Source organism: Pundamilia nyererei, unplaced genomic scaffold (genome assembly GCF_000239375.1).
Source record: "Pundamilia nyererei isolate P.nyererei 1_Seehausen unplaced genomic scaffold, PunNye1.0 scaffold00116, whole genome shotgun sequence".
NCBI classification, from domain to species: domain Eukaryota; kingdom Metazoa; phylum Chordata; class Actinopteri; order Cichliformes; family Cichlidae; genus Pundamilia; species Pundamilia nyererei.
Window position 1 is genome coordinate 1,197,465 of NW_005187517.1, and position 19,642 is coordinate 1,217,106.

Genomic DNA, 19,642 nt, shown 5'->3' on the forward strand with positions numbered 1-19,642 from the left:
GCTCACAAAGAGTGCACACTAATCCACCTTTTATTATCTGAAAAAAAAAAAAGCATTGGTTTCTACTATCAACATGCTGCCTGGCAGAAAATATGAGCGCATTCTGTATATCTGTATCCAACGTTATATTGACTTCTACTGCACATCCCACTTTCGTTCAGCACAGTAAAACTCAATACTACTTCAGGAGCAACAGCTCAGAGTGCAGTGATACAGCAGGCTTGCCTGGTCTCGCTTACTCTGATCTAACGCTGTAATAGATGAGGCTATTTAGCCAGGCGAGTCTGTGCACACTGCATCAGTGAGATGTTGTTTTCCCCAGCAGCCATCGATAAAAATGAAACAAAAGATGGAGGGGGGACTCGTTTCATTCTGCCCAGCTGAAGAAATTATTTATGTGCATAATTTTTATTTATGATTCACCGCTTAAAGAAAATAAATAAATAAACAGAAAAGGAGGGAAGTCATTTCACAATGAGACAATAGAAAGGGTGTGAGGGACTTACGAGAGGGTCCTCTCCAGCCTTCCTCCTGTGGAGCCGATAATTTCTCCGAGTGTGCAGAAGGTCTGGCCCAGAAAGTCCTTCGAGGGGGAAAGGGTAGAAAGAAGACAATTAATTGCAAGACAGTACTAATCAATAACCCAGGCCTCAAAACAGGCTCAAATACACTACAGTAGAAATATAAATATATGCCTGCAGATAATTATAATGGAGCCATTGTTAACTTTAGACCCTACAGGATAGTTATTATTATGTTATTTTAAATAACATAGTTACATATACAGGGATGCACTGTGTGCAACAATGGCTTTTTCCCACCAAAAGGGTATTGTGATTCTTTTTCCCCTGAAATCGTTCACACATAGTTTTTTGATAAACTAATACTACTGCTATTACTCATATGACATTTAAACGCCTTTAAAAACAGAGTACGGGGTGTTTTGACATGCAAGTATGAGTAAAATACAAAAACCAGGACAGAAATAAAATGGAGCCAAGTTAAAGAGACATTGGGATATAGGATATATTGATATTAAATTCAAAAATACACAAAACATATACACACAATAGCATTTAAGGTCTAAAATGAGAGTGACAAACGAGATAGACATTAGATAAAAGCAAATTTATAAAAATGGGTTTGTCCAAGTGATTTCAAAGAAGTCAAAGATTTCATGAGACTCGTCTATTTGTAATCCAAAGCTGAGGGGCCCTGATGGACAAGCTGTTGTCACCTTTGGAATAAGCCTTGATTTTTTTTATTTTTGTTAAATGGAGGGCAGTACTCATTGCAATATGTGACAACACAATGTTGGGGGATCAGCGCCACCCCATGCCTCCCTTTTAGCTTCACCTTTGCTCTGGTATCACTTATTTTGGCGTTTGCTTGGACTCATGATGTGGATCACTGCGAGTCTTGCCCTGTCCTGTAGGCCTGGGTTGTGACAGCACATGCTCGTTTCATTTTGCAGCTCCTCAACTTCATCCACTAGAGTTATAAAAGTTGGCAACGAGGGAACCAGCCCATTAAACTCTATGAAACATCTGACTAGACACCTCTGGCTCTTCAGTGTTTTAACGTTAAAGGGTTAACACTAAAGATAATGGGCTCTATAACAGTTGAGAAAGACTATAAAATCAATATGGATATTATCAAAGATATTAAAGTTATTAAAGTTCCATTAAAGTTTAATCTCATCTTACTGAAGTGCCATTTTAAATTAAACATTAACTTCCGAGTTTGAGTCCGTGATTTACATAAGCATTCATTATTCCAACTAGGTCAAGCCCAGGAAGTCCTGGAGGACTGCATTATTCAGCTGCTTGTTGACCGATTGATTATTCTTAAAAGGACCGACACTGTGTGTGGGGCAAATGTCCTATTAGTAGAAATAAAGGTTTCCCCTTCGTTCAGCATTTTTATTGACAACAACAGATTTGGAAGTTTACAACCTTCCCAACCACTACAGAGAAAACCATATGGCAACATTAAAAAAAGAGGCGATGACACAACATAATGAAACTCCTGCACAGCAACGAGGGCAGAGCGTTGATGTTTGCGGTGTGTGGGCGCGAGCAGGTGTAGGTGCAAGTCCTGCAAAGCGGGTATGCGTGTAGCTCCTGTAAATGCCCTGACATGCACAATCTGCTGTAGTATAGTGCCTGGAACAACAACGACAGCTGCTTTCACTTTGAAGTGGAGTTGTGAAAGTTGCTTTTACCTGAGTTAATGATAAAATGCAGACAGACAAAATGAGGAACAACACTACGGGGAGGGGGGCTTTCCAGGTGGGAGCTGCTGCTGTTTGTCCTTGATGAAATGAGATGAAAGAATGGGAGAAAAAATATGATGAAATTAAAGGGAGTGAATCACACACACACACACACACACACACACACAGAGAGAAAAATCACAAGATTCTTCTGGGGATGCTGAAATATACTGGAACATAAAAAAAATAAAATGAATAAAGGACATAATAATACAAGGACTCATGAGACCAACACTCTTCAGCTGAAACCACTCACCTTCTGTTCTCCAGTGTGATTTATTTTAGTGGGGAAGAAGAAGAATAAAAGACATTGTCATGAGATGGAATTCCACTTATTAAACAGGAATTTTCTTCATGCTGATTCATTGTCAGCTGCTGCACTCATTGACTGTAAATTAGCATTTACAGCGTGAGTAATGCTGAATAACATGATACATTTGAATGCTGCCAGGAGCCTTCAGCTCTGAGTCAAAACTGTCGTTTGAGGTTGACATACTGTACTTACGTGTTTGGATATGTTACAGCTTCTGGAGTCCACATTGTACCTGTGAGAAATAAATAGATGGCACAAGAGGAAGAACTTGTGAGTTTATATTGGAGGAGATTTTGGACAAGTGCATAAATGGGCTTCCTTGTTATTAGTCTGGGAACAATGAGGGTGTTTATTCAGAAAGCAGCAGTTCTAACTTAGAGAAATTATGTTAACCCTGGAGTTGAAACACACAGGTTTGAACAGTCAGAGTAATGAGCTCTTAAACTGATTTTTCTTTTCACATGGGAACCAACAGGTGTGATAACAAAAAAATAGTCTGCTTACTTAATGTTAGAGTATAGTCCAAAAGTTGGATAAAAAGCCACACATAGGTCTTGAATATTTGTTTCAAATTAGTCCAAAACCTTCCACAACTGCCCTGCTTATTACAGTTTTGAAAAGTGCAGTAGAGTAACTCTGGTCAGAGGAGAGAAGCATGATTTTTCTGTTACTTGTTTTCTTCACAGCAGTGATCAGCCACATTACTGTGATGCCATGACTTTGCAACTCAGCAGAAAAATCTGATTATAGGACCAATTGCAGAGTTTTATCTTCTGGGTTATCTAGCAGGAAGACATTTTTAAGCATGTGAATAATGCTTCCAGGACTGAATGTACCCTAAATGAACATTATTTATCGCTGCCAGCAGGGGGCGACTCTTTGGTAAAATAGGCTTTTGTTTGCATAGTGTAAAAGTGTGAAATGTGCTCTTAAACACTGGCAACACTAAAATATCCTCAGCTTCACAGCAGGACTTCACTAACCAGTTGATGTCATCTACATCCATCTTTTTTACACAGTCTATGATTTTATAATCTCCAATAACCTAAATTCTATTTAATAAACCAAACTAAATAATAATAATAATAATAATAATAATAATAATAATAATAATAATAATAATTCTTAAGAATTCTCACATTTTTTTATTTTTTCAAAATTAATGAATAACAACATTAATGATATTTTAGGATCTTTCCTCTGAAATGCATCACATCAACGTGATTGTATTTATCAGCAAACAATTTGTTCTTAAGTAAATAATAAGCAGTATAAATTAATAAACTATGGAAATGCAGTAATATACACTGCTTAAACGCATTATAGTAGTTTAACATATTTACATCCCCCTGGCAGATCAAACATTGAGTATCCTTTGCTGCCACTCAGTTGCCTGCCTAAAAGTTAAAAAAAAACACTTTACAGTGGGACCACATGTCCTGCTAGCATCTCATAGTCTCTGGTTTCTATGTTAATGCTAGTCTCTTTCCATGTGGATGCCCCTTAAGTATGGGTATATGTACATGTATATGATACTGAAAAGTGCTGGGGGAAGAGGAAGTAGCCTATTCCAGCTGTCGCTGGGCTGCCAGTTCATCAGAGGCCTGACAATCATTCACACCTACAGCTAATTTTGAACCACCAGTTAAACTGAAACCCACACGTACAGGGAGACCATGTGACCTCACCACAGAAAGACTGGCCAGCAGATTCAAACCAATAATGTTCTTGCTGTGAGGTGACAGTGCTAACCACTTCACTATTCTGTGAACAGTCGAGTGTTTGACTTTGGTCTGTTACTTAGTAAAGTCAATAAACTGAGGATCTACAGAGAAAATAAATTATTGAAGTGTAATCAAAGGCATTACTAGGTTAATTATCTCTGCCTCCACATTTCAGTTTTTCCACAGTGTGCTCATGTTTAAATTACTTTAGATTTATTAAGAGCAAGCAAAGTCAGGCTACTTACACATCAAACCTTAGATTCTGTTTCTCTTCAAAGAAGAAATCCAGGACAAACTTCCTGACGAAATCAGGATTCCGAGTGTTATCGATAACCTCTGTCCTGCCAAACTACAGAAAAAAAAGAAGTGATAATTGGCGGTAACAGTAGCATCGATTTTTTTAAAAACATGCTATAAAACTTGTTTTAAGAAAAAATACACCAGAGATACAACCGAGTAAAATTCATGAGGTTTAGCAACAAGTCATTAATAAATTTATACACAGAACTGGAATCCATAGACACAAATTCACCTTTGCAAAACTCAGTATGACACTGAGCTGCATTGTGTTTTGCTGAACCTCGTTTCCCTAGAGAAATCAGAGTGTTACTCTGGAGGAGGCTCTCCACATTGCAAGCCCACAGAGACTCAGTCCCAGCCTCTCTCCTGGGCCAGACTGTCTCTCCATCATACTGACAATCACGCCAGTAATCCCCCGGTGGACTGCCGGCCGCGGGGCTGTGGCATGGCCTGACAGCACCGTGTAATGAGCTATTGATCTTAGCACTGCCTCGCCACAGCCACAATACCTCGACTCATGTCCTTAGTGCCCAGCGCACATAATCCGCGCTATCAACCGTGTCCCCAGCCTATCCATTACCAAGGGCTCGCAGGTTACTATATTAGACCTCAGAACTGACCCGCCGTATCGACCCGCAGGGAAAAGCCCGTGATATTTTCTTGCGGTGTTACTATTTCCAGGGATGGAGGCCTTTGGTTTATAATCTGACTCTGACATGATTGGTTAATAGATGTTAGAGCATTGTGGGCAAAGGTTAGGAATGGCTTTGTCAGTGATTTTTTTTTTCTTATTCTTGGGTAAGTAAGGAGTTTTAAAGGCAGCGTCGGCATAGGAGCTAAGACTGTAAAATGAGTTGGTTACAGATGTAATCCTATTACACATACATGCTTTTTATCAACATTCCACTCCTTTCATCTATTGTTTTTCACTAAAGTACTGCCAGGGAACATTTATTCACTGTCAGAAATACACTGGGTCACAGAAAAACTGACTCAAGGCTAAAAAACTGTTAAATAACAACAACATTGGTGCACAGAAGAAAGACCTGCTCTTCAATTTGTTTTCCGTGTATGTTGTTATGGGAGCATTTTTTACGTTTATTGGGTAAGCTAAATGGAGTTCATAGAGACTGTAATACAAAAGCTGCATAAGGGATCTTTGAACCATTTGTTGCAGAGGGTTTAAAGAGATTTGTTTCCTTGGAAATCTGCAGTTCTCAGCCTGGTAAGTAGACATGTCTGAAAGCATATTTGACAGGTATTAGAATAAGAATTCAGCACTACCACATATATTGTAATTGGTGTAATTCAATAGTATCTTCCTTAGCACAACATGGATGCACTCAGAACCCAAATTAACATGTATACAAGCAACAATTCAAACAGCTTATAGGAAGAGGCGATAATTGCCATCTTAAATGTGATCTTAAAGCCTTTCAAATCCAAAAGTTCTTTCAACTTAAAGTGTTCTTTTTCTGTAGCATTGAATAGTCATGATTAAATAACCCGAAATCAGATTTAAAGGTAGGAGTTCAACTAGCTATCAAGCTAATCTGCTTCACCAGGACTGTGTGGGTGTGTTTTGAACAAATTTAATGAGCAGAGGCTTGACATCTTAAGAAAACAACCCCATAATTGTCATCATATCTTGATTCAAAGGTTGCAAAATCCTGATTGCTGCAGGGAATGAACTCCCACCCACTTCAAGCAAGTGAGAGAAACTCTCATTAAAGACGAACACAGAAATGTTTCAAGTGAATCAACAGAAGTAACGCCCCGAAATCCGTAGTAGGATAGCAATCTTGCTGTGTCTGTGTCCTATAATGCAAACAACCAAGTGAATTTAGTCAAAGTGTACAGTAGCATTGCTGACAGCAGGCTACAGAGTGTGTCCATGTTTGTTTTTGTTTGTTTGGTTTAATTTCAATCAGAAATGCCAAATAAAAAAAGTGAAACTTGAAAAGTGGTTAAAATTCATGGAGTTTAGTAATTTTAATGGGGGCAGACTGCAGACAAACTAGATGATTACTTCATGGGAACCCATATTTTCATTTTCAAGATGCCGACTCATCTGCAAACACTTTTCAAATGATCACCACTGAAACAAGTATATTTCAAACGATGAAACGTGGAAAATGAATTAGGGTTTAGCACTCATTTTCACAGTGGCTGCCAAGTTTAGCTAATATACAATAAACAGTGAAGACCTCTCCTGGCCCAGCACAGTCCATAAGTTTTTGGACAGTGGCAGTTTTTTGTTTTTTTTGTTTTTGCCTCTGCACGCCACCACCGTGGATTTTAAATCAAACAGTCAAGATGGGATTAAAATGCAAATGTTCACCATTAATTAACCATTAATTAGTTAACCCCTGTTAACTGTAGTCACTTTTAGAAGTTCACTTCTTAAATTTTTGTTGTATTACAAAAAAAAAAAGAAGATAAAAAGGCCTGAAGAAAGATCTGAAAAAGATGAGCGTAGATGGAAGATAAAAATGTTTGTATTTGGTATCTGTACACTGGAATTCATAATATGAGGCTCAAAGACATTGGTAGAAGTGAAGGAGGCCATCATTAGGCTGAGAAAAGTGCCCTGATGCATGCTCAATCATCCAGGTAAGTAAATCCCAAAAGGTTGATTCTGTTCATCTGGACGTTGCGTTTTCAGTGGGAGAAATGTTTCCTCACTCATCCAAGTGATTTCTTCAGTCTCAGCTGACTGCAGGCTTCCCCAACCTTATAAACAGTACATTTGCACAATAGCTGAAACTAGCACCACTGAAGGAACAATGGCCTGGGAGGTCACCCTCATCATAATTATGCAAATTATCTTGACCACTGATCAAAGCCCACTGATCAATGTCCATGAGTACCAGCTGGGGAATGGCTGCAATCACAGGATTGCAAGATGGCGAAAGATGTACCCTTAGGCCCCCTCCTCGATTCAGAGATGGTCTTTCCCTTTTCACGTAAATGGCCTCCTTGACCAGCGTTCCTCCCTGTCCAGGATGTGCACATCCTCATCGTTGAAAGAGTGTCCACTGGCCTGTAGGTGTAAATAGACTGCAGAGTCCTGGCCTGACGAGGTAGCTCTTCTGTGTTGTGTCATCCGCTTCGCCAGAGGTTGTTTGGTTTCCCTGATGTATAAATCCCGGCAATCCTCCTGGCACTTAACAGCGTACACTATGTTACTCTGTTTGTGGTGTGATCCTTGGGGTGGACCAATTCTTGGAGCAGCATGTTTTATGGTTTAAAAGCCACAGATATGCGGTGGTTAGAGAGAATGCGTTTCAACCGTTCCGATATTCCTGACACATACAGGATCACTACAGGTTTTCACTTAGGCAGCAGCTGTCCTTCTCTCCTGGATCGGCTGGAGCTGTCTTTAGGTGCCTTCCCAGCTTTGACAAATGTCCAGCTGGGGTAACCACATTTACTGCAAATGTACTGTTTATAAGGTTGGGGAAGCCTGCAGTCAGCTGAGACTGAAGAAGTCACTTGGATCAGTAACGAAACATTTCTCCCACTGAAAACGCAACATCCAGATGAACAAAATCAACCTTTTGGGATAGGCTGAGAAAACAAAATCAATCTATGATAGTAAAAAACACAGAATATTGAAGTGCATGATGCCAGAATTATTTCCATGGTGAGAAAAAATTAATTCACAAAATCTAGACATACCCATAAATGTCCATGACATATCCATAAAACTTTTGAGGAGGCAGGTGTATCACTGTCAAAGTCTATCATCAGGTGGCAACATCATCAGTGGACATATAGGTTTACAAGAAGGTGCAAACCACTGGTTACACTCAAGAACAAGAAGACAAAATTAAACCTCGGCAGGAAACGTCTAAAAGAATCTGCACAGTTCTAATAAAAGTTCTTTGGACACATGAAACACAGATTAACTTGTACAAGATTTATGGGAAGTAAAGTAAGTAAGTAAAATTTTATTTATATAGCACATTTCTAGATAGAAATCACAAAGTGCTTTACAAGATATAACAGATTATAAAAATAAAAAAAACAAACGAGATACAAACAAAGTTAGCAAAAAGCAATTTTAAAAAGATGTGTTTTTAGCTGTTTTTTAAAAGTAATCAATGAATCAGCGGATCGTAAGTCCTGAGGAAGGGAATTCCACAGTCTGGCGGCCACAGTAGCAAAAGCTCTATCACCCCTAGTTTTCAGTCTTGTATACTGAATGACAAGTAGGCCCTGACTACTCGACCTCAGAGATCTACTAGGGGCATAGGGCTGTAAAAGTTCAATAATATATGGTGGTGCTTGTTGTTGAAGAGCCTTAAAAGTTAAAACCAAAATCTTAAAATGGACTCTAAATTCGACAGGAAGCTAATGTAACTGCATAAGCAACGGTGTTATATGTGAATATTTAGAAGCTTTCGTCAAAAGTCTTGCTGCAGCATTCTGAACGATCTGCAGACGCTCCAAAGAACCTTTGAAGAGAACATATAGATGATTACAGTTGCAGAAACACAATCTGGGACTTGTTTAACTCTTAGGATTGTTTTCTGGTGATTTTCCTTGGTTTAATTCTATAAAGACTTTCATTAGAGACAGAAAAAAAATCCACATGCTTTCTGTCCGTTAACAAGACAATAAGATTCCTTTGTTGTGGGGAGGATGATAAATAAAAGTACCAGCTTAATAACCTACTATAGCTTCCTAGAGTTTAGTCTGTTCAGTGACTGCAATTATAACACTGATTTGATGAAATACAGTTTGTATCACCACAAAATTCCATTGCCAGTGTAGCTCTACCTTCATTTCTGGCTTAAGGGCATGTAATCACACAGACAGAGCTGAGACGGAGTAGTCTGCAGTCATCTATGGGGTACTACTGCTGATTTGTTGACCTTTAAGTGGGGGATCATAGCTGTTCACAGAGGAAAACTGAACCGCTTGTGATCATAAAACAAATGAGTAAACTGTCATGGCCTGGGTCTAGGGACCCAGGGCTCATGTATTTTAGTGTATGTTTATATTTATATTTTCCTATCACGGGACAAGAGGTAGGCCACTTGAACTCTTTTGTTGTAGTGATGACTACCGCCTGAGACTGTTTTGTGGGGTTTTTTCTTTTTTTTGCACCGCTGCGGGATGCGCGGTCTGACTTTGGGACTGTGACCTGGGAGGGTTTGTTACTTTGTTGTTTTTGCTTGTTTTGGTTCTGGCCCTCCGTCCTGGTCCTACTTTCACTGCAACTCCACGGTCTGCTGTCGCAGCCCGTGACATAAACAGTCTGATGCAACTGGAACTGAAAAACTCCAGCAATCAAGCTTCAGCATCATCTTGTATGTCATAGAATGAAATTATTGCATTAGCAGGGATCATTTTGTGTACAGGCTATGCAATATTAGCCGTATATACCATCGATATACCATCGACCCCTTTGAAACCAAGCTGGCGCCGCGTATGGATGCCCTGGTACTTCAGTGCATTACTTCTGTTTTGTTTTTGTGCATAACTTGTGTGTCTGGGCACTCTTCTGGATATTCTTACACCAGAGAAGAGCTTCTTAACTACAGGACTACAACACCTGTGGATTTACTTCCAATATTTGTCGCATCTGCGGCAGATTTACTACAGACCTTGTTCAGGAAAGTGGGACGCCGAAGGAGAGGAAAGCGAGCCGGCGCACTCGTGCATCTGAGGAGACGCGAACTGAATGACTACAGACCTGTGGCTCTGACATCTGTGGTCATGAAGTAATTTGAGCGCCTGGCTCTCTCCTACCTCAAGACCCTCACGGCCCCCCTCCTGGACCCCCTGCAGTTTGCATACAGAGCCAACAGGTCTGTAGACGATGCTATAAACATGGCTCTACACTTCATCCTGCAGCATCTGGACGCCCCAGGAACCTACGCCAGGATCCTGTTTGTGGACTTCAGCTCTGCCTTCAACACCATCCTTCCAGACCATCTCCAAGGCAAGCTTTCCCAGATGAATGTGCCTGATCCCATCTGCCGGTGGATCACTGACTTCCTGACGGACAGGAAGCAACATGTGAGGCTGGGAAAGAATGTCTCGGACTCCCGGACCATCAGCACCGGCTCCCCTCAGGGCTGTGTTCTTTCTCCTCTGCTCTTCTCCCTGTACACCAACTGCTGCACCTCCACCCACCAGTCTGTCAAGCTAATCAAGTTTGCAGATGACACCACCGTTATTGGACTCATCTCGGACGGGGATGAGTCTGCCTACAGGAGGGAGGTTGAACGTCTGGTGTCCTGGTGCAGCCACAACAACCTGGTGCTGAATGCCCAGAAGACAGTGGAGATTATTGTGGACTTCAGGAAGCACACAGCCCCACTCCCCCCCATCATCCTGACTGACACCCTCATCACCTCTGTGGACTCATTCCGCTTCCTGGGTACCACCATCACCCAGTACCTGAAGTGGGAGCCCACCATCATCTCTGTCATAAAGAAAGCCCAGCAGAGGATGTTTCTTCCTGAGGCAGCTGAAGAAATTCAACCTGCCAACACGGACGATGATGCAGTTCTACACCGCAATCATCGAGTCCATCCTCACCTCCTCCATCACCGTGTGGTACGCTGGAGCCACTATCAGGGACAAACAGAGACTGCAGCGTGTTGTGCGCTCTGCTGAGAAGGTGATTGGCTGCAGACTCCCATCTCTGCAGGACCTGTACACCTCCAGGACACTGGGGCGTGCAGCTCGGATCTCAGCTGACCCTTCTCACCCTGGACACAGTCTGTTTGACCTGCTCCCCTCAGGCAGGAGGCTCCGGTCCATTCGCACCAGAACCTCTCGCCATAAGAACAGTTTCTTCCCCTCTGCTGTTGGACTCATGAACAATAACCATATGACTGTTTCCACCACTAACACATGACCCTACGCTGTGTTCACTGCATCATTCCATGTTTGGCACTGATCACCACCTGCACTCATGTATATATATCTACTTAGCACTTTTAATATTTATTTTTATGTTTATTTACAGAATGTTTTGCACTAAGTACCGCAGCAATTTCCTAATGTTGTAAACCTGCTCAACATTTGGCAATAAAACCCTTTCTGATTCTGATTCTGATAGCCTTGTTTTGCATAACAAATATGGCCAGTGTCAAGATGATTCTTCATTAGCTGAGTCCTTCCCATCACATGGTTACTGCGTGCATTTGAAATATTATACAAATTTATTGCACCTTATTTTGATGGACAAGGTTTCTATACTGCGCACACATAATAAACAAAACAGTCACACAATACAAAAAAACCCATCATGCTCACAGGACGTTTGCATGTAAGTGTAACTGAACGTTAATGAATAATTTCTGCATGAATTGCACTTACAAATGACATATAGATTATTTACATAATGCATAATGATGTCAAAAGCACACAAAGGATTTCCAGGTTTCCATCCATGTGCAATTATCTCCTCGAGGTGTCAATATGTAAGGCTGGCAGAGAGATATTTACTCTGCTGATTGTGCTGCAATTCATGCAGTGCTTTTTGATTAAGCCCCACCACATGGAAAGCAAAGGTGTGAGGTGCGTTAAAATGAGGGGATCAACGGTAGCCAAATAGTGTGACTAAAGTACACAAAGTGACTAGAGGCAACGTGTAGGCAAACTAGATGAGGGAATGTAGCGCCAAGATGTGAGACATGAACTGTGTGAGGGACCTAACAGATCAAAATGTATTCAAAATGTTAATGAGCAATGGAATGTCACGTGACCTTGCCTTTAAAACAGTGACAGTGGATGAGACAGCAAGATGTCAAGGGGAGCAGATGGTGCATTTTTGATGAGGTGGAAAAAGAACTGACCTTCTTTCTCTAACTGCCCTGAGTCATGACAAGAATCCATTTCATTCAACATCATAAAATTATGAGTCTTTTAATTTATTTATTCCATCACCTCCAACATAAATTCACCAGTTTGGGTCTGATATGTGGGGCTTTTCCCAAGATGTGGTTTCACTTTCTGGGCAAGTGAAGAGGCTCACACTTCCAATTTTCTACAAAATGTTCTCAGGGGTTTTTGTGAGTTGCCTCTGGACTTCAGCTTAATAACCCCCATTTTAAGTTCTGATTGAAAATCACTAACACTGAAGACAACTCATTTATTTCATTCCCTATTAAAAAAATAAAAATAAAAAAATCTGGCAGATATGTAGACAAAAATATTGGACATTGTTATTGGGAATAGAAAGGTTGCTTAACTTACCTCCCTCCATTCTTTGGTTCCCACAGCCTGCAGATACAACACAACAACTGGAAGGGAAAGTGGAGGAGTAGAGGCCAAAAAGGAAGCATGAAGAAAAGAAAAAACACACTTTTTAATCTCAGTCACTAGTGTAATGATTTCTGCATGTTGCCACCTACATATCAACACACTCACATCCACATATATTTCAGTTAGATCTGATGTAGCCGCAAGCAGAGTAAACAATTTCTTCTTAAACGCAATGAAAGACCATTTAAAAAATGTGGAATTTTCAATATCCAGTGGTGATATTTACACTCTATTAATAAAACAGCTGTCCATTAGAACAATAACAACTCATTGTACATTTCTCTCATTTTCACACATTTCATCCTGATCTCGCTGCGTAACTGTGAGGGAGTGATCATTCTCTACATTTTTTGCCTCACAGATATGCTGTCACCACCTTCAGCCAGGCCTCTCTCTGGCTATTAATATGCATGAATATTACAAAAAAAAAATGCAGAAGTGCTACAAGGCATGGATCTAAAGACCAAATAGGTAGAGTGCCATTGCAAACTCCCCTCTCAGAGAAAATAACAGAATCAGTTGTGAGCAAACACATACAAATTTAATGATATCTCATCAGCCTCAACTGTACTTAGTGTTCAGTGTTGCATGTTAGCATATCCTTGTTCAAACAGGCTTGGCTAAAATACTGTAATGTATTACATGAAAAATACTATTCTTCCATGTAAACAAAAAAGGTTTCCACAGAAACCTTTCATCCATGTTTTTAAAATCTTTCTGATCTTTATGTCTTTACTGACATAACTGAAAATGTTACCTCTTGCTATAACCCTGCAAGAGTCGTATATTTCACATAGTGTTCATAGTAGCCTGTCCCCTGTTTTCCTTCAAGCCAAATCTTTGCTTTATGAAAAATGTAAAGCACCAGCAAACACAGATTTGGGCTTTAAAATGTTTAAAATGTTTTATATATGCAGTCTGTGACAGTGCACCTGAAGCACCACAGCTGCCCTGGCTCTGTTAATGCATTGCTCCTGCCATGCAGTGCTCTGAGCTAAATTATGAAAGCCTCGCAATTACAGTACTAACATGCTGACATTTAGCAGGTATGAAGGTCTAACTGTTACCACAGTCTACTCAGTCTAGCTTCCTAGTATTTCTTTGGATAATAATAATAATAATAACCATGATGTCATTAGTTTTGTCATTGTGTTTGTTCATAAAACACATTACAGAAAAACAGTCATTCTCAGCAGAGGACAGTGCAATGACCAAACTGATTAGCAGCGTATTTGTCTTTACATGTCTACAAACGCAAATGACCAAACCAACAAAGGTTTAACTTCAGTTTAATACTTGACTTAGTTCTTCCACAATATTTCTGATAAAGATTTGAACAAAAATCCATCAGATTTATTACATTTTGATTATAATTCACCAACAGGTTGTTGAGTTATATTTCACTCAAAACAGTTTTCTGATCTCATAGAGGAAGTGTTAACGCAACCAAGTCACCAAGCATATTCCAATTTATAAGTGGATTGTGTATCTGCTATTTTCATTGGAAAAAGTACAAAAATATCAGCCTCCCAGTGATGCTATGACCAACGTTTTTTTTGATCCATTCTATGGGGACCCAGAATTTCACAGCATTCAGTAATTGCTGGGATAGTTCATTTACCAAAAGCCTTAGAGACTGCCTTTTTAAACTTAGCATGGCTAAAGCGCTTTAGCCTAGAAAGGCTAAGGCAGAAAGGGTTTATTTTAAAAGACTTAATATGACACTTTTTGTTGTAAGCAAAGAATTTACCTTTACTTAATAATCAATAGCAATGCCACTGTAATCTGGCTTATTTTTACAGTAACTCATTAAGTCTCAAAAAAAATTCTTGATTAGTCAAATTGTTTTCCTTCACAGACGAGCATTACAGCCTTTACAAATTCGCTTTTTCGTGACTACGGTATAAATTCTTGAATTGTTAAAATAAAATGGGCCTAAGTAAGTTCTCCAACTGGTTACAATTTTTACTGTAATGTTTACCGTGTCCTGCGGTGCTTTGTTTAACATTATGTCTGTCTTTTGAGGGCAAAAGTTACTTTAAAACAGCATAAATATGCAAAAACAAAGAGCCAGACCAATTATAACCCACAGATTTATTATGTTTATCATGTTAAGCTCAAACACAAACATGTTCATGCCTAAGCTAACAAGTAACACTCACGAAAGGCCCTTATGAGGTGTATTAATAATTGGCCAAGTGTTGCTGTTTGTGTCTAGACAGGCACCATCAGCCACTTTGTGCCTCTGTGAAGTTTGGACATTAGCTCTAATGAACTTCAGACTGTCTGGACCGACAGACGATTAAAACCACATTTTCCCTCCTAATGAGCAATTAAGAGAGGCGAGATAAGACAGAAAGAAGAGCAGACAGCAAGCGGTTTGGGCAGAGGGTTTGAAATAAAACAATCTTTTCTTTGTCTGACTATTAGCAGGAATATTGCTGCTTAAATGAGGTTTATAAATCTGATTAATCCAAGTTAATCAGTTAGTGAATTAGCCCTCAATTGAATAACAGAAAATAAAAAATTGAAGGCAAATGAACATCAGGGGTTCAATCTGTTTGTCTCAAAGTCATACCTCTTAACTGCAATAATGATGTTTGAGAGAGAGCACGGTGCTTTGACCGAGATCAGAGTCTTGGGACCTTAATGTTCCCCGAAGGTTGCAGAGTTAGAGCAGCACAGACTCTAACTAATCCCCGGTAAAGCCATTTGAGTGTCGTCCGTCTCGGAAGAACCTGACTGATTGCCTGCTTTATGGAAAGTGACTGACAAAGGAAGGAGCCCATCTGGTCAACTGCACAGCGGCCAAATCACAAGGCAATTCCATATCCCTCCTCCCATGACTCCTGACAACAGTCTGGCTGCAGGCTGGCCACACAGGGGACACTAAACATGAATGATTCAGAATTGAGCACAAATCATATCAAGCTCTAATCTGAATGGACATTTTAGCAGTGTACAGGTCATCCTACAGAAATAGAATATCTCCAGCAAACAGGAATCTGCATATTAGGATGTTAACACATTCATACCAGAATCTTTTGTCCAAACACACAAATGATTATTATACCATTACTATTCTTCTAATAGTAATAGGATTTCAGATCATTTGGCCACTTGATGTTTTGAAGTCTGGTTTCCAAAGAACAATGTTGCTTTGCTTTTATCTTGTTTCTGTCACCGAGAGACAAAGAGCCAATCAGATAAAAGAGAAAAGAGCATTTTACTTCACTACCAGCTTTTTTTTTCCAGGTAAATATCAAATAGCTCAGCCACACGAGCCAGATCATACAGATCCACATCCACATAAACACAGTTTACTAGCTAGCACTGACAAAAACATTTTCAGATATTTCAGATTTCACTCCATATTCTAGACCCGGGTTTGAGAGTTTTTTACTGCTGTATGTACCATAGAAATCATATGGTTCCAGCTATACAAGATAATACAACAACATCTTAAACACTGATGGCCAGTGCAGGTGCACCAGCATGTATTTATGGATATATTTGCCATGTGAGTCGGACGATCAGAGAAAACTTAGACCACTAAAACAGAGAATGTCACAGAGAACTTTGAAAGAAACGCCTCATATTTACCTAAACAAACACGCATCTATTTCACACAAAACAAGGTGACTGAATTTTAGCCATTGAAGTCATATTAACAGTATATTGCCAGAATTTTCATCATGATTCAATTGCTATTGTGAGCCTTAACATGTTTAATATCCCAAAAACTTTGTGCACCTGCAAAGGATGCAGTGCACACTAATATGACTGATTTAATATTTAGAGCTTGGCACTCACACTGCACACCCTACATGTCATTTTCTTAGGTTCTTCCTCCATGAATATTTTCTGCAGCACATCAAAGGTGCATTTGAGCTCACTTGGAGAGCTCAGGTTTCAAGCTAGATGAGAGCAAATTTGTGAGGTGGATCCTTGTTCCCCTCTGATAACAATCCCCAGTCTGCATTTCAATTTCAGTGTCTTCTTATCTAAACTGTCACTAAATATGGAAACACAGGATACTTGTGCAGCAGTCCTACAGCACTACACATTGTTATATGATGAGTAGCTTTGCTACTTTCTTTGAGGGAAACCATGTTTCGGCCTTTGTTTTGATGTAATGAACAGTTCTAAATAAAACAGCAGAAATCAGCAGAAGCAGGAACAGTAGATGTATTATTAACAACTGCTACAAATATTATGTTTAGCAAAGGGAATGAGGGGAAGTGGCTTGAACTATTTACACTATGTGTCCTGGACCCTCCAGCACTGATTTTCATCACATCTAAACTGCTGTGGATTTTATTTTGTCTACAGATTTCTTAAAGAGATACCCATCAGATAACTTCCAGGACACGCTGCCCTTCAATATCAACATGTCTGTCCCACAAGTATGTTGAGAGTAGCTGAAAATGCCAGAGCATACTCTCGGTTGAGCAACAGTTACATCAACAGTCACCTGTGTGAAGGTTTTATTTGTCTGCTGGGGATTTCTTGCTGCCTGCCTCCAAGATTTGCACTGAAGGAGAATTTCATAAGAGTGAAGGCAGACACAAATAAGATTCCACAGACTTAGTTACGGGCTGAGGATACAAGCTGCTTACTGTGAGGTGAAAGAGAAAAGTGGTCAGGTAGATGGAATGTAGGGCTGTGGGGGGATGGCGCTAGAAAGGGGTGACTGATAGAAATCTAGCTAAAAGGTGAGGACAGGGAGGGAATGTGGAGTAAGAATATTAGACAGGCTGGGTGGGAGTAGGAAAACAGAGGAGATAAAGACAGAGAGATGAGATGGATAGATGATTGTTTGGCAAAGAGAAGTGGAGTGCAAATTTGATTCCAGCACAGTGAGGCAGTGTAAGATTTTAGCTAGGAAAAGAAGGAGTAGGTTTAAGACCTCAGCTGTCAAAAATCCTTCACAGATACACAAACTGTCCTATAAGACTGTCATATGAGTTAGCTAGGTTAGCAGCACTTCCTCACAAATCTGCTGATCTGCTAATGTTTGGAGACTAAATTCTCGAACCTCATTGATTCTTTCATTCATCAATATCAACCACTGAGGACAACATGCAAAGTCATTATTAGAAAGATGGGCAGATGCCGGTGGCACAAGCTGCCAGTTTATCAAGTCTATCTTCATGATTCCAGTCCAGTTGGAAGTGTTGGGTTTTTTTTTTAAATTTTATAAGACTAAGCCTTACAAACTTTATGTTCAGCTAAGGTGACCACATTCTAGCTACATTTTCGGACTTATTGTGCTGATGTTAAGCTCCTTGCCATTGTTCTTGGACTCTAATAGAGTAGCTTTGTATGATTTGCAAATTAATAATCCCTATGAACAACTTTTACTGAGCCTTAAAATCAGTCATTTTACTTCCCTCTTATGTAGCTTTACACCAGCTTTCCTCTGACTGGCTGTAGCTTGTAAACATTTCTTACATTTCCCAAAAGAACACTGACCAAAATATCACACTGCCTTCCCTGCCTTGCATTCTTCCCATACTGCATCCCAGTGCCAGGTGTTCTCCAGCTAAGCCACACACAAGAACCTGGTCATCTACATGTTGTAAAAGAAAATGTGATTCATCAGAACTGGCCGATAAACTACGTGATAGGTTTGTAGCTTGAACCCATCCACTACGATCCACTAAATCACAGGTGTCGAACTCCAGGCCTCGAGGGCCAGTGTCCTGCAGGTTTTAGACATGTCCTTGATCCAACACAGCTGATTTAAATGGCTAAATTACCTCCTCAACATGTCTTGCAGTTCTCCAGAGGCCTGGTAATGAACTAATCATTTGATTAAGGTGTGTTGACCCAGGGTGATATCAAAAACCTGCAGGACACCGGCCCTCGAGGCCTGGAGTTCGACACCACTGCACTAAATCCACCTACAGTAGTCGCCCATTTGATTGGACCACACATGCCAGCCTTCGCTCTCCATATGCATCAGTGAGCCTTAACTTCTTTGACTGATGTATTTTACAACGGAAAAAAATACAGTTAAAATTATTATTTAGTCTAATCCCTGAGGTTTTCATTTACACAAGAAATTACTTATACATGCACTGACCTAATTATTTCGAACTTTGGCCATGTAACAGGGAGAAGCATAACAGGTCCCCTTGGTGTACGCGTGAGGTTTAGATGCTCAGTGAATGGCTACATACAGCATCTGATTATTGGAATCAGGCATCAAGGTCATTTATTTAGCATTCAGTTATCACTCAGTGTATAATAAATATGAAGGACATATTCATAGTGTAGTGCTGAACACATTCAAATAACATGCAAAAGGTCTCCAGTTCAAAACACAAAACCCTGAGAGGGTTGCACGTGAAATAGTATCAAATCAAATATATGGATCCATGTGCTATAGTGACCTGGAAGATGAAGAATGTCCAGACTCACTAGGAAAGCTAAAGCTAAACCCTGTAATAATAGCATGCCTAATGCTCTGTTTATACTTCCTGATTTTTTTTTTAAAGTGCTCTTTTCAGGTAGGTCGTGGTTAATGGATGTTGTGGGTGTGGAATGGACGACCCTCGATGTCTGAATCAACAGGGGCTGCTCACTCTTTCCTCAGAACTCATTAGGAGACCTTGGGGGTAATTAGAGACCAGTGACCTTTAGTTTCAAGGTATGACTCAGGCCTTGCATTTACTCACCCCACTGAGCCTTTATTGAAATATAATTGACCAAGTGAAGGAAAGAAAACTTCCCATG

The 19,642-nt window shown here is 40.1% G+C and overlaps 1 protein-coding gene across 1 annotated transcript in view; it reads right to left on the reverse strand.

Annotated features, from left to right (window-relative positions):
• Positions 1–502: 502 nt before the first annotated feature.
• The window catches only part of LOC106455933 (copine-8-like), a 41,888-nt gene continuing 22,748 nt past the window's right edge, over positions 503–19,642 (reverse strand). The window contains exons 3-6 of the mRNA XM_013913129.1: positions 12,833–12,879; positions 4,558–4,661; positions 2,781–2,820; positions 503–586 (exon numbers count right to left, since the gene is read on the reverse strand). Of these exons, the coding sequence (XP_013768583.1) occupies positions 503–586; positions 2,781–2,820; positions 4,558–4,661; positions 12,833–12,879 (275 nt within the window). The remainder of the gene's footprint in view (positions 587–2,780; positions 2,821–4,557; positions 4,662–12,832; positions 12,880–19,642) is intronic.